General features: G+C 44.6%; 1 protein-coding gene across 3 annotated transcripts in view; it reads left to right on the top strand.

Moving 5' to 3' along the window:
* Positions 1–3,116: 3,116 nt before the first annotated feature.
* The window catches only part of LOC115169024 (PH and SEC7 domain-containing protein 2), a 43,540-nt gene continuing 32,065 nt past the window's right edge, over positions 3,117–14,591 (top strand). The window contains exon 1 of one of the 3 annotated variants that reach the window (XR_003870813.1): positions 3,117–3,522. Coding sequence is in view for 2 of the 3 variants with exons in the window: in XM_029724644.1 (XP_029580504.1) it covers positions 3,438–3,522 (85 nt within the window). In the remaining variant the exon portion in view is untranslated. The remainder of the gene's footprint in view (positions 3,523–14,591) is intronic. The other 2 variants (XM_029724644.1, XM_029724640.1) reach the window with 2 other exon arrangements.

Here is a 14,591-nt window from a genome sequence, read left to right as displayed (position 1 = left end):
ACACCATAAGTAAGTGAGTAAACTGAGATACGACAGGAGTTATTCAGTGTAATTTTTCCATAAGTAGAAAGGTATTTACCTGTCCATGGTTGCAGGATCTAGTCTATTTTTACCAGTTTTCTATTCAAATTCATTGTGGAGAGCTCTTCTATGTATTTTTTTTTATATGAATACCAAGTATTCTTCACCCTATTCAATTCTGTCTCTACCCATCAGTCTTCCTCTCTGATGTATCTCTTATTCAATCCCTCTCTATCATACATTTCATTTTTTCATTGAGCAGATGAGACTTACAGTTATGTGTGCATACATTTTTCATACTGGTCCCCCAAGGGGATCGAACACCCAACCCTGGCATTGCAAGCGCCATGCTCTACCAACGGAACCAAACGGGACACCATCGTGTTTTATTGATTACTCTGTTCCTCCTTGGCCGAGGTGTCTGGTGGCTATGAAATTAAACTGTAGAGGTTGGCAGCATCACCGAGGGGGTGTACGTCCAGGATCAATACACAGGTTGGAACCGTTTACAAAGGGAAACAGACTAAAGCAGAATCTAATGTGTGGTTGCAGAATGCTGCAAAGTACAGCTGCTCTTGAACATGGCCTTGAGAAGTGCCCATAGAACTAAAGTGAGACACTTTAAAGGGTGTTGCAAGGACAATGCTGATTGTTCAGGTGAACGTCACACAACTTTGAACGTCACACAACTTTGCCTTTCTGAACGAAGCCTCGTTCTGCTTTTTGGCTTGGCGTCACTGATGCAGGTGTTTGGAGGGGAGGGAGGGAGATAGAGAGAGAGAGCGAGGGATGGCATAGAGGGAGGGATGGGATGTCCTCTACTCCTATGGCAAGGACATTATTGGTACCGGCTACTTCTATATTAGTCAATACTCAACCTCTTGTCAGCCAGGGAAGTAATCCAAGCCTTCTAAGTCATCCTTTCTAGTGTAATATAGATTGACGAGGCTTTCATCTTCCAGTAATTGTGTTAAATAATAATATAATGTCACTTAGATTATGCTTTTCTCCCAAGTGACTTACAGTACAGTGAGTGCATAAATGTTACATATATAATCCATACAGGAATTGACTCAACGACCTTGGTGTTGCTGGTGCCACAATCTTACTAACTGAACCACACATTACCTGTGTTGTTCTTCTCCTACAATCTTATTCTCTTGCAGGAAAACGAAAACAACATCCTTTTCATGCAGACTAGTATCTTCCCACAACCTTAGCTAATTTGGTTCTGGGTGCCGAGATGATGTAAGAACCAGCTACCTAAAGCATAGATAAAAGCACCTAAACTTTCCTCAGTGAAACTGTGACCAAAGTGTTCCTTCCCATGAACTTTGAACCATCCTGTCTGTCATAGGTATTACGCAACACATCCATCTGAGAACAAACATTTAATGACATCCCATGACACCACAGGAGGGGTCAAAAGTTGTTTTAACTCAATTCTCCTCAGTCCTGTCAATTTATGCTGCGGCCTCGGTCTGAGTCAATGGGAGATACCGGTAATACTTTTGAGATAAAATATACTTCCTGTAACATGGTACTTGATAGTGAAATATCTTGTTGTTATACTAAAAGAGAAACCCTACCACTGATTTCTATAAGGGACATATTTTTTTCCCTTTGGTTACACAACAGCTGCCTGCAACAGATCTATTTTACAGAAACCATATAAAATATCCATGTAGCCTATACTGATTTACATAATCTGCCAGTGCATGTGTCATCTCTGTTGATATGCTGACACTGGGACAAATGTCTTTATTTTACCAGGTAAGTTGACTGTGAACACATTCTTTACAGCAACAACCTGGGGAATAGTTACAGGAGAGAGGAGGGGGATGAATGAGCCAATTGGAAGCTCGGGATGATTAGGTGGCCATGATGGTATGAGGGACAGATTGGGAATTTAGCCAGGACACCAGGGTTAGCACCCCTACGATAAGTGCAATGGAATCTTTAATGACCACAGAGAGTCAGGACACCCGTTTCATGTCCCATCTGGAAAACAGCAACCTACACAGGGCAATGTCCCCAATCACTACCATGGGGCATTGGGATATTGTTTTGTAGACCAGAGGAAAGAGTGCCTCCTACTGGCCCTCCAACACCACTTCAAGCAGCATCTGGTCTCCAATCCATCCAGGGACCAGTCTTGCTAAGCCTCAGAGGCAAGCCAGCAGTGTGATGCAGGGTGGTATGCTGCTGGCACTGGTATAACGCACTGGGATAACGCACTGGTATAACTCACTGGGATAACGCACTGGTATAACTCACTGGTATAACTCACTGGTATAACTCACTGGGATAACGCACTGGTATAACTCACTGGGATAACGCACTGGTATAACTCACTGGTATAACTCACTGGTATAACGCACTGGTATAACTCACTGGTATAACTCACTGGGATAACTCACTGGGATAACTCACTGGTATAACTCACTGGTATAACTCACTGGTATAACTCACTGGGATAACGCACTGGTATAACTCACTGGTATAACTCACTGGGATAACGCACTGGTATAACTCACTGGGATAACGCACTGGTATAACTCACTGGGATAACGCACTGGTATAACTCACTGGGATAACTCACTGGTATAACTCACTGGGATAACGCACTGGGATAACTCACTGGTATAACTCACTGGTATAACTCACTGGTATAACTCACTGGGATAACGCACTGGTATAACTCACTGGGATAACTCACTGGTATAACTCACTGGTATAACTCACTGGTATAACTCACTGGTATAACTCACTGGTATAACTCACTGGGATAACTCACTGGTATAACTCACTGGTATAACTCACTGGTATAACTCACTGGGATAACTCACTGGTATAACGCACTGGTATAAAGGCCCCTTTCCTCAGGTAAGCTATAGCCAAATTACTGAAAAATTGTATTTGTATGTAAGCCAAACCTTCTCCTCATCCTGAGTTAGTGGTAAATCGAATCATTACTGATACCAACAGGACCGAGAGACAGACAGTCCCACTCTGCCCGCGCGCCTCAGAACACTTATTGGAGAGAGATGCTCCTCGCGTGCAGCAGTAGTGGAGGAGAGGGACGTGACAGCTCATCCGCTTAGATCGCTCACACACACACACACACACACACACACACACACACACACACACACACACACACACACACACACACAAACACACACAAACACACAGAGACGCCCCCATCCACGCGCAATCGGTCTACTCGTTTCCCGCCGGCTGGACCTCCCGCATGCCTGAGCCAGTGCTTGGAGGCGAGACTAGCCTACTGTACCGCCAGCACCCGTGCGGCGAGGAGTTGCTTGCAGCGCAGACTAGACAGGGTACCAGTCGGGAAGGACGCCGCACGACGTGGACAAAACAGACCATCGGTCGATATATGTTCCCCCGCGTGGATGGATGGGCAGAGAGAGAAAACAACCCGAACCTGCGGTGTAGAACTGGCTTTTCAGGCTACCTTTGATTCAACGCATTTTGTTGGTGAGTGCAATATTGGATGACTGATATTGTTGTGGATTTAATATCATTATAGCTAGGCTATAGATAGATAGATTTTGTATGCACAAATCATTTAATTCAATAAATAACCAAAGCCTATATAGCCTAGCTATCCGATTAATACATCTGGAATCCGATTGAATGGGATCATTGAAAGGCTTTCTCTCCAAAATCCCTGTCATTGTACCAGGACACAAATGCATAAAGGAGAGTGGAAGGGGATATATGTTTCCTCCTGCCCTTGTAACGGTGGGGGTCTCGGACGCTCTCTGTTTGTCCATAATATCCTATGCAGTGTGTGGGCCATGGGGTTTTGTGGTGGTGGTGGGGGGGGGTCTCCCCTTAACTGGGCAGGGGGAGAAATAAAGCTTTTCCGCTTTTAGGAGGACAAGTGAGTTGATCATCAAAAGCGACCAAGGTCTATTTTGGAGAGGAAAAGAAAAGTACCGGCCTCATTTAACGCGAGCAGTCTCTCAACCATCCTGTTGTCATGGTTACTGCTGAAGGAGGTTGGGAGAATATCACTCCATCTAGGCTGTGCTCTTGTTCTGTGTGTGTGAATGATATAGGCTACACACACTCGCACTATGTGAGTAGTCTGTGCTGTGTTTCTGTATTTTTATGCTATTCGAGGGCACACATTTCGTGAGTGTGGCTTGGAGAAGGTTTGCCCTGTGCTTTCGGTCCCGCAAGAGATGGATGGTTTGGAACAGGTGCCTGATAACAGTCCTCTCACCCCTGAACCATGAGCCATTGTTATCTTAATTATAGTATTTACTCGTCTAGTCTAAATCCATTTAATAACGCTTATTGGGACGTCAATTCTCCTGTCCTGAAAACGTGGGCTCATTTGAATAAACGTTTGTTTTAGAGACATATTGTTAACCGTCTCTCTCAAGGCAAGTGCTTCTCTTCTCGCAAATGAATTCAGCCTGAGAATCGAGGCGTCAGACATCCAGACACCCCTGCACCAGCCAGCCCACAGACATAAGACGCCGCCGAACATGCGTTCTTTCTTTCTTTCTCTCTCCCTCATCCTCCTTTTTCCGTATATAGGAAAAAAGTGAATAAGCAGCAAATATTTTTTTTTTGCATTGGTGTTATAAATAAGATTGATGCCAGGGAATGAATTTGATGAAGTCATTGCAAAGCGCTATAATGACACAGTGCAACAAGACGTCTGACATTGATGCACTAGAAGTGACTTATCGGGGTGATTTGTGAGATGCTGATTTGCACGGTTCACTGGGCTATAGTGGATAGTAAGCCGGTTAGTATTCGTCTGCGTTAAGAACCAGTGACATGTCGGTGCTGGGGAAGAATGACTGTCACCCAGCCAGCATAGCCAGTCTACTGCATTGTGTGTGTGTGTGTGTGTGTGTGTGTGTGTGTGTGTGTGTGTGTGTGTGTGTGTGTGTGTGTGTGTGTTGGCTGCAGTGCAGTGGCATGCATATAAAGGGTTAGTAGGTCATTTGGTAGATCCAGAATGACTGCAGTATGTGATGTGATTTGCTTGCTGTGAGAGGGGGGAGAAAGAGGGTGGAGAAAGAGGGGGACAAGAAAGACAAACACACACACTCATCTTAGTAGTATTTATGTCGAAGACAAATATTAAAGAAGGGGAAAAGAAAAGCAACAACAGACGCTGAGACAGACTGACTGACATAGAGACACACTGACAGTAGTAGTTCTCAGTAGTAGTTCTCAGTAGTAGTTCTCAGTAGCAGTTCTCAGTAGTAGTTCTCAGTAGTAGTTCTCAGTAGCAGTTCTCAGTAGCAGTTCTCAGTAGTAGTTCTCAGTGGTAGTTCTCAGTAGTAGTTCTCAGTAGTAGTTCTCAGTGGTAGTTCTCAGTGGTAGTTCTCAGTAGTAGTTCTCAGTAGTAGTTCTCAGTGGTAGTTCTCAGTAGTAGTTCTCAGTAGTAGTTCTCAGTGGTAGTTCTCAGTAGGAGTTCTCAGTAGGAGTTCTCAGTAGTAGTTCTCAGTGGTAGTTCTCAGTGGTAGTTCTCAGTAGTAGTTCTCAGTGGTAGTTCTCAGTAGTAGTTCTCAGTAGTAGATCTCAGTGGTAGTTCTCAGTAGTAGTTCTCAGTGGTAGTTCTCAGTAGTAGTTCTCAGTGGTAGTTCTCAGTAGTAGTTCTCAGTAGTAGATCTCAGTAATAGTTCTCAGTAGTAGTTCTCAGTAGTAATTCTCAGTGGTAGTTCTCAGTAGTAGTTCTCAGTAGTAGTTCTCAGTAGCAGTTCTCAGGAACAGTTCTCAGTAGGGTGTTCTCAGTAATAGTTCTCAGGAGCAGTTCTCAGTAGTAGTTCTCAGTAGTAGATCTCAGTAATAGTTCTCAGTAGTAGTTCTCAGTAGTAGTTCTCAGTGGTAGTTCTCAGTAGTAGTTCTCAGTAGTAGTTCTCAGTAGCAGTTCTCAGGAACAGTTCTCAGTAGGGTGTTCTCAGTAATAGTTCTCAGTAGCAGTTCTCAGTAGTAGTTCTCAGTAGGGTGTTCTCAGTAATAGTTCTCAGGAGCAGTTCTCAGTAGTAGTTCTCAGTAGTATTTCTCAGTGGTAGTTCTCAGTAGTAGTTCTCAGTAGTAGTTCTCAGGAGCAGTTCTCAGTAGTAGTTCTCAGTAGTATTTCTCAGTGGTAGTTCTCAGTAGTAGTTCTCAGTAGTAGTTCTCAGTAGTAGTTCTCAGTAGTAGTTCTCAGGAGCAGTTCTCAGTAGTAGTTCTCAGTGGTAGTTCTCAGTAGCAGTTCTCAGTAGTAGTTCTCAGTAATAGTTCTCAGTAGTAGTTCTCAGTAGTAGTTCTCAGTAGCAGTTCTCAGTAGTAGTTCTCAGTAGTAGTTCTCAGTAGTAGTTCTCAGTAGGAGTTCTCAGGAGCAGTTCTCAGGAGCAGTTCTCAGTAGCAGTTCTCAGTAGTAGTTCTCAGTAGTAGTTCTCAGTAGGAGTTCTCAGAAGTAGTTCTCAGTAGGAGTTCTCAGTAGCAGTTCTCAGGAGCAGTTCTCAGTAGTAGTTCTCAGTAGTAGTTCTCAGGAGCAGTTCTCAGTAGTAGTTCTCAGTAACAGTTCTCAGTAGGAGTTCTCAGGAGCAGTTCTCAGGAGCAGTTCTCAGTAATAGTTCTCAGTAGTAGTTCTCAGTAGGGGTTCTCAGTAGGAGTTCTCAGTAGTAGTTCTCAGTAGGAGTTCTCAGTAGTAGTTCTCAGTAGGAGTTCTCAGTAGGAGTTCTCAGTAACAGTTCTCAGTAGGAGTTCTCAGGAGCAGTTCTCAGTAATAGTTCTCAATAGTAGTTCTCAGTAGGAGTTCTCAGTAGGAGTTCTCAGTAGGAGTTCTCAGTAGTAGTTCTCAGTAGTAGTTCTCAGTAACAGTTCTCAGTAGGAGTTCTCAGGAGCAGTTCTCAGGAGCAGTTCTCAGTAATAGTTCTCCGTAGTAGTTCTCAGTAGGAGTTCTCAGTAGGAGTTCTCAGTAGGAGTTCTCAGTAGTAGTTCTCAGTAGGGGTTCTCAGTAGGAGTTCTCAGTAATAGTTCTCAGTAGTAGTTCTCAGTAGGAGTTCTCAGGAGCAGTTCTCAGGAGCAGTTCTCAGTAATAGTTCTCAGTAGGAGTTCTCAGTAGGAGTTCTCAGTAGGAGTTCTCAGTAGAAGTTCTCAGTAGTAGTTCTCAGTAGGAGTTCTCAGTAGGAGTTCTCAGTAATAGTTCTCAGTAGTAGTTCTCAGTAGGAGTTCTCAGTAGGAGTTCTCAGTAGGAGTTCTCAGTAATAGTTCTCAGTAGTAGTTCTCAGTAGTAGTTCTCAGTAATAGTTCTCAGGAGCAGTTCTCAGTTGTAGTTCTCAGTAATAGTTCTCAGTAGTAGTTCTCAGTAGTAGTTCTCAGTAATAGTTCTCAGGAGCAGTTCTCAGTAGTAGTTCTCAGTAGGAGTTCTCAGTAATAGTTCTCAGGAGCAGTTCTCAGTTGTAGTTCTCAGTAGCAGTTCTCAGTAGGAGTTCTCAGTAGTAGTTCTCAGGAATAGTTCTCAGGAGCAGTTCTCAGTAGTAGTTCTCAGTAGTAGTTCTCAGTAATAGTTCTCAGGAGCAGTTCTCAGTGGTAGTTCTCAGTAGTAGTTCTCAGTAGTAGTTCTCAGTGGTAGGTCTCAGTAGTAGTTCTCAGTAGTAGTTCTCAGTAGTAGTTCTCAGTAGTAGTTCTCAGTAATAGTTCTCAGTAGTAGTTCTCAGTAGGAGTTCTCAGTAGGAGTTCTCAGTAGTAGTTCTCAGTAGTAGTTCTCAGTAGTAGTTCTCAGTAAAAGTTCTCAGTAGGAGTTCTCAGGAGCAGTTCTCAGGAGCAGTTCTCAGTAATAGTTCTCAGTAGTACTTCTCAGTAGGAGTTCTCAGTAGGAGTTCTCAGTAGGAGTTCTCAGTAGTAGTTCTCAGTAGTAGTTCTCAGTAGTAGTTCTCAGTAGCAGTTCTCAGTTAGAGTTCTCAGTAGTAGTTCTCAGTAGCAGTTCTCAGTAGGAGTTCTCAGTAGCAGTTCTCAGTAGCAGTTCTCAGGAGCAGTTCTCAGTAGTAGTTCTCAGTAGTAGTTCTCAGTAGGAGTTCTCAGTAGTAGTTCTCAGTAGGAGTTCTCAGTAGCAGTTCTCAGTAGCAGTTCTCAGTAGGAGTTCTCAGTAGTAGTTCTCAGTAGGAGTTCTCAGTAACAGTTCTCAGTAGCAGTTCTCAGGAGCAGTTCTCAGTAGTAGTTCTCAGTGGTAGTTCTCAGGAGCAGTTCTCAGTAGGAGTTCTCAGTGGTAGTTCTCAGTAGCAGTTCTCAGTAGCAGTTCTCAGTAGAAGTTCTCAGTAGCAGTTCTCAGTGGTAGTTCTCAGTAGTAGTTCTCAGTAGTAGTTCTCAGTGGTAGGTCTCAGTAGTAGTTCTCAGTAGTAGTTCTCAGTAGTAGTTCTCAGTAGTAGTTCTCAGTAATAGTTCTCAGTAGTAGTTCTCAGTAGGAGTTCTCAGTAGGAGTTCTCAGTAGTAGTTCTCAGTAGTAGTTCTCAGTAGTAGTTCTCAGTAAAAGTTCTCAGTAGGAGTTCTCAGGAGCAGTTCTCAGGAGCAGTTCTCAGTAATAGTTCTCAGTAGTACTTCTCAGTAGGAGTTCTCAGTAGGAGTTCTCAGTAGGAGTTCTCAGTAGTAGTTCTCAGTAGTAGTTCTCAGTAGTAGTTCTCAGTAGCAGTTCTCAGTTAGAGTTCTCAGTAGTAGTTCTCAGTAGCAGTTCTCAGTAGGAGTTCTCAGTAGCAGTTCTCAGTAGCAGTTCTCAGGAGCAGTTCTCAGTAGTAGTTCTCAGTAGTAGTTCTCAGTAGGAGTTCTCAGTAGTAGTTCTCAGTAGGAGTTCTCAGTAGCAGTTCTCAGTAGCAGTTCTCAGTAGGAGTTCTCAGTAGTAGTTCTCAGTAGGAGTTCTCAGTAACAGTTCTCAGTAGCAGTTCTCAGGAGCAGTTCTCAGTAGTAGTTCTCAGTGGTAGTTCTCAGGAGCAGTTCTCAGTAGGAGTTCTCAGTGGTAGTTCTCAGTAGCAGTTCTCAGTAGCAGTTCTCAGTAGAAGTTCTCAGTAGGAGTTCTCAGAGGTACTTCTCAGGAGCAGTTCTCAGGAGCAGTTCTCAGTAATAGTTCTCAGTAGTACTTCTCAGTAGGAGTTCTCAGTAGGAGTTCTCAGTAGGAGTTCTCAGTAGTAGTTCTCAGTAGTAGTTCTCAGTAGTAGTTCTCAGTAGCAGTTCTCAGTTAGAGTTCTCAGTAGTAGTTCTCAGTAGCAGTTCTCAGTAGGAGTTCTCAGTAGCAGTTCTCAGTAGCAGTTCTCAGGAGCAGTTCTCAGTAGTAGTTCTCAGTAGTAGTTCTCAGTAGGAGTTCTCAGTAGTAGTTCTCAGTAGGAGTTCTCAGTAGCAGTTCTCAGTAGCAGTTCTCAGTAGGAGTTCTCAGTAGTAGTTCTCAGTAGGAGTTCTCAGTAACAGTTCTCAGTAGCAGTTCTCAGGAGCAGTTCTCAGTAGTAGTTCTCAGTGGTAGTTCTCAGGAGCAGTTCTCAGTAGGAGTTCTCAGTGGTAGTTCTCAGTAGCAGTTCTCAGTAGCAGTTCTCAGTAGAAGTTCTCAGTAGGAGTTCTCAGAGGTACTTCTCAGGAGCAGTTCTCAGGAGCAGTTCTCAGTGGTAGTTCTCAGTAGTAGTTCTCAGTAGTAGTTCTCAGTAGCAGTTCTCAGTAGCAATTCTTAGTAGTATTTCTCAGTAGCAGTTCTCAGTAGTAGTTCTCAGTGGTAGTTCTCAGTAGTAGTTCTCAGTAGGAGTTCTCAGTAGCAGTTCTCAGTAGTAGTTCTCAGTGGTAGTTCTCAGTAGTAGTTCTCAGTGGTAGTTCTCAGTAGCAGTTCTCAGTAGTAGTTCTCAGTAGCAGTTCTCAGTAGTAGTTCTCAGTGGTAGTTCTCAGTAGTAGTTCTCAGTAGTAGTTCTCAGTGGTAGGTCTCAGTAGTAGTTCTCAGTAGTAGTTCTCAGTAGTAGTTCTCAGTAGTAGTTCTCAGTAATAGTTCTCAGTAATAGTTCTCAGTAGGAGTTCTCAGTAGGAGTTCTCAGTAGTAGTTCTCAGTAGTAGTTCTCAGTAGTAGTTCTCAGTAGTAGTTCTCAGTAACAGTTCTCAGTAGGAGTTCTCAGGAGCAGTTCTCAGGAGCAGTTCTCAGTAATAGTTCTCAGTAGTACTTCTCAGTAGGAGTTCTCAGTAGGAGTTCTCAGTAGGAGTTCTCAGTAGGAGTTCTCAGTAGTAGTTCTCAGTAGGAGTTCTCAGTAGGAGTTCTCAGTAATAGTTCTCAGTAGTAGTTCTCAGTAGGAGTTCTCAGGAGCAGTTCTCAGGAGCAGTTCTCAGTAATAGTTCTCAGTAGGAGTTCTCAGTAGGAGTTCTCAGTAGGAGTTCTCAGTAGTAGTTCTCAGTAGGAGTTCTCAGTAGGAGTTCTCAGTAGTAGTTCTCAGTAGGAGTTCTCAGTAGGAGTTTTCAGTAGGAGTTCTCAGTAGGAGTTCTCAGTAGGAGTTCTCAGTAATAGTTCTCAGTAGTAGTTCTCAGTAGTAGTTCTCAGTAATAGTTCTCAGGAGCAGTTCTCAGTTGTAGTTCTCAGTAATAGTTCTCAGTAGTAGTTCTCAGTAGTAGTTCTCAGTAATAGTTCTCAGGAGCATTTCTCAGTGGTAGTTCTCAGTAGTAGTTCTCAGTAGTAGTTCTCAGTAGTAGTTCTCAGTAGCAGTTCTCAGTAAGAGTTCTCAGTAGTAGTTCTCAGTAGCAGTTCTCAGTAGGAGTTCTCAGTAGGAGTTCTCAGTAGCAGTTCTCAGGAGCAGTTCTCAGTAGTAGTTCTCAGTAGTAGTTCTCAGTAGGAGTTCTCAGTAGTAGTTCTCAGTAGGAGTTCTCAGTAGCAGTTCTCAGTAGCAGTTCTCAGTAGGAGTTCTCAGTAGTAGTTCTCAGTAGGAGTTCTCAGTAACAGTTCTCAGTAGCAGTTCTCAGGAGCAGTTCTCAGTAGTAGTTCTCAGTGGTAGTTCTCAGGAGTAGTTCTCAGTAGGAGTTCTCAGGAGCAGTTCTCAGGAGCAGTTCTCAGTAATAGTTCTCAGTAGGAGTTCTCAGTAGGAGTTCTCAGTAGGAGTTCTCAGTAGGAGTTCTCAGTAGGAGTTCTCAGTAGTAGTTCTCAGTAGGAGTTCTCAGTAGTAGTTCTCAGTAGTAGTTCTCAGTAGGAGTTCTCAGTAGGAGTTCTCAGTAGGAGTTCTCAGTAGGAGTTCTCAGTAGGAGTTCTCAGTAATAGTTCTCAGTAGTAGTTCTCAGTAGTAGTTCTCAGTAATAGTTCTCAGGAGCAGTTCTCAGTTGTAGTTCTCAGTAATAGTTCTCAGTAGTAGTTCTCAGTAGTAGTTCTCAGTAATAGTTCTCAGGAGCAGTTCTCAGTAGTAGTTCTCAGTAGGAGTTCTCAGTAATAGTTCTCAGGAGCAGTTCTCAGTTGTAGTTCTCAGTAGCAGTTCTCAGTAGGAGTTCTCAGTAGTAGTTCTCAGTAATAGTTCTCAGGAGCAGTTCTCAGTAGTAGTTCTCAGTAGTAGTTCTCAGTAATAGTTCTCAGGAGCATTTCTCAGTGATAGTTCTCAGTAGTAGTTCTCAGTAGTAGTTCTCAGTAGTAGTTCTCAGTAGCAGTTCTCAGTAAGAGTTCTCAGTAGTAGTTCTCAGTAGCAGTTCTCAGTAGGAGTTCTCAGTAGGAGTTCTCAGTAGCAGTTCTCAGGAGCAGTTCTCAGTAGTAGTTCTCAGTAGTAGTTCTCAGTAGGAGTTCTCAGTAGTAGTTCTCAGTAGGAGTTCTCAGTAGCAGTTCTCAGTAGCAGTTCTCAGTAGGAGTTCTCAGTAGTAGTTCTCAGTAGGAGTTCTCAGTAACAGTTCTCAGTAGCAGTTCTCAGGAGCAGTTCTCAGTAGTAGTTCTCAGTGGTAGTTCTCAGGAGCAGTTCTCAGTAGGAGTTCTCAGTGGTAGTTCTCAGTAGCAATTCTCAGTAGCAGTTCTCAGTAGGAGTTCTCTGTAGGAGTTCTCAGAGGTACTTCTCAGGAGCAGTACTCAGGAGCAGTTCTCAGTGGTAGTTCTCAGTAGTAGTTCTCAGTAGTAGTTCTCAGTAGCAGTTCTCAGTAGCAATTCTTAGTAGTATTTCTCAGTAGCAGTTCTCAGTAGTAGTTCTCAGTGGTAGTTCTCAGTAGTAGTTCTCAGTAGTAGTTCTCAGTAGTAGTTCTCAGTAGTAGTTCTCAGTAGTAGTTCTTAGTAGTAGTTCTCAGTAGTAGTTCTCAGTAGGAGTTCTCAGTTGAAGTTCTCAGTAGCAGTTCAATAGCAAGGCTATGCTCACTGAGTCTGTACATAGTCAAAGATTTCCTTCATTTTGAGCCAGTTGCGGTGGTCAGGTATTCTGCCACTGTGTACTCTCTGTTTAGGGCCAAATAGCAATCGAGTTTGCTCTGTGTTTTTGTAAATTCTTTCCAATGTGTCAAGTAATTATCATTTTGTTTTCATGATTTGGTTTGGTCTAATTGTGTTTCTGTCCTGGCGCTCTGTTGGGTCTGTTTGTGTTTGTGAACAGAGCCCCAGGACCAGCTTGCTTAGGGGGCTCTTCTGCAAGTTCAGTTCTCTGTAGGTGATGGCTTTGTTATGGAAGGTTGGAAAATCACTTGCTTTTAGGTGGTTGTAGAAATTAACGTCTCTTTTCTGGATTTTGATCATTAGCGGGTATCGGCCAATCAAGCTACAGCTCTACACACACACACATACACACACACACACACACACACACACACACACACACACACACACACACACACACACACACACACACACACACACACACACACACACACACACTGCATAACAATGTGATGTGGGGTATGGGCATTGGGTACAGGTGCACATCTGCCAGCTCCTCAGCAGTGGGACTCTTAGTGCTGCTCTACATAGCTGTCTTCCTGTTTGGACTCTTAGTGCTGCTCTACATAGCTGTCTTCCTGTTTGGACTCTTAGTGCTGCTCTACATAGCTGTCTTCCTGTTTGGATTCTTAGTGCTGCTCTACATAGCTGTCTTCCTGTTTGGCGAGTCACACTCAACAACACTGTCAACAACATGACTGAGAGCGTAGGTGTGTGTGTGTGTGTGTGTGTGTGTGTGTGTGTGTGTGTGTGTGTGTGTGTGTGTGTGTGTGTGTGTGTGTGTGTGTGTGTGTGTGTGTGTGTGTGTGTGTGTGAGAAATAGATTACATAAGTGTTTCATTGTATGTTGATGTCTATCCATCCATGTGTTTGAATATTTTAGTTGTCTGCGTTTGAGTGTGGTGATGTGTGTGATAACATAATACTATCTATATAAATGTGTGTGACTAGGCATGTCACTTGTGTGTATGTCCTTCATGTGGCAATCATGATGTCCTTTAATTTTAGTCTGCTCTTTACTTCAGCCTGGTCCATAGGGTTGGGAGGTTCAGCCTGGTTCATAGGGTTGGGAGGTTCAGCCTGGTCCATAGGGTTGGGCGGTTAAGCCTGGTCCATAGGGTTGGGAGGTTCAGCCTGGTCCATAGGGTTGGGAGGTTCAGCCTGGTCCATAGGGTTGGGAGGTTCAGCCTGGTTCATAGGGTTGGGAGGTTCAGCCTGGTCCATAGGGTAGGGAGGTTCAGCCTGGTCCATAGGGTTGGGAGGTTCAGCCTGGTTCATAGGGTTGGGAGGTTCAGCCTGGTCCATAGGGTTGGGAGGTTTAGCCTGGTTCATAGGTTTGGGAGGTTCAGCCTGGTCCATAGGGTTGGGAGGTTCAGCCTGGTCCATAGGGTTGGGAGGTTCAGCCTGGTCCATAGGGTTGGGAGGTTCAGCCTGGTTCATAGGGTTGGGAGGTTCAGCCTGGTCCATAGGGTTGGGAGGTTCAGCCTGGTTCATAGGGTTGGGAGGTTCAGCCTGGTCCATAGCGTTGGGAGGTTCAGCCTGGTTCATAGGGTTGGGAGGTTCAGCCTGGTCCATAGGGTTGGGAGGTTTAGCCTGGTTCATAGATTTGGGAGGTTCAGCCTGGTCCATAGGGTTGGGAGGTTCAGCCTGGTCCATAGGGTTGGGAGGTTCAGCCTGGTCCATAGGGTTGGGCGGTTAAGCCTGGTCCATAGGGTTGGGAGGTTCAGCCTGGTCCATAGGGTTGGGAGGTTCAGCCTGGTCCATAGGGTTGGGAGGTTCAGCCTGGTTCATAGGGTTGGGAGGTTCAGCCTGGTCCATAGGGTAGGGAGGTTCAGCCTGGTCCATAGGGTTGGGAGGTTCAGCCTGGTCCATAGGGTTGGGAGGTTTAGCCTGGTTCATAGGTTTGGGAGGTTCAGCCTGGTCCATAGGGTTGGGAGGTTCAGCCTGGTCCATAGGGTTGGGAGGTTCAGCCTGGTCCATAGGGTTGGGAGGTTCAGCCTGGTCCATAGGGTTGGGAGGTTCAGCCTGGTCCATAGGGTTGGGAGGTTTAGCCTGGTTCATAGATTTGGGAGGTTCAGTCTGGTCCATAGGGTTGGGAGGTTCAGCCTGGTCCATAGGGTTGGGCGGTTAAGCCTGGTCCATAGGGTTGGGAGGTTCAGCCTGGTCCATAGGGTTGGGAGGTTCAGCCTGGTTC

Source organism: Salmo trutta, chromosome 3 (genome assembly GCF_901001165.1).
Source record: "Salmo trutta chromosome 3, fSalTru1.1, whole genome shotgun sequence".
Classification (NCBI taxonomy): domain Eukaryota; kingdom Metazoa; phylum Chordata; class Actinopteri; order Salmoniformes; family Salmonidae; genus Salmo; species Salmo trutta.
This window is presented reverse-complemented; position numbering and strand designations above follow the sequence as displayed.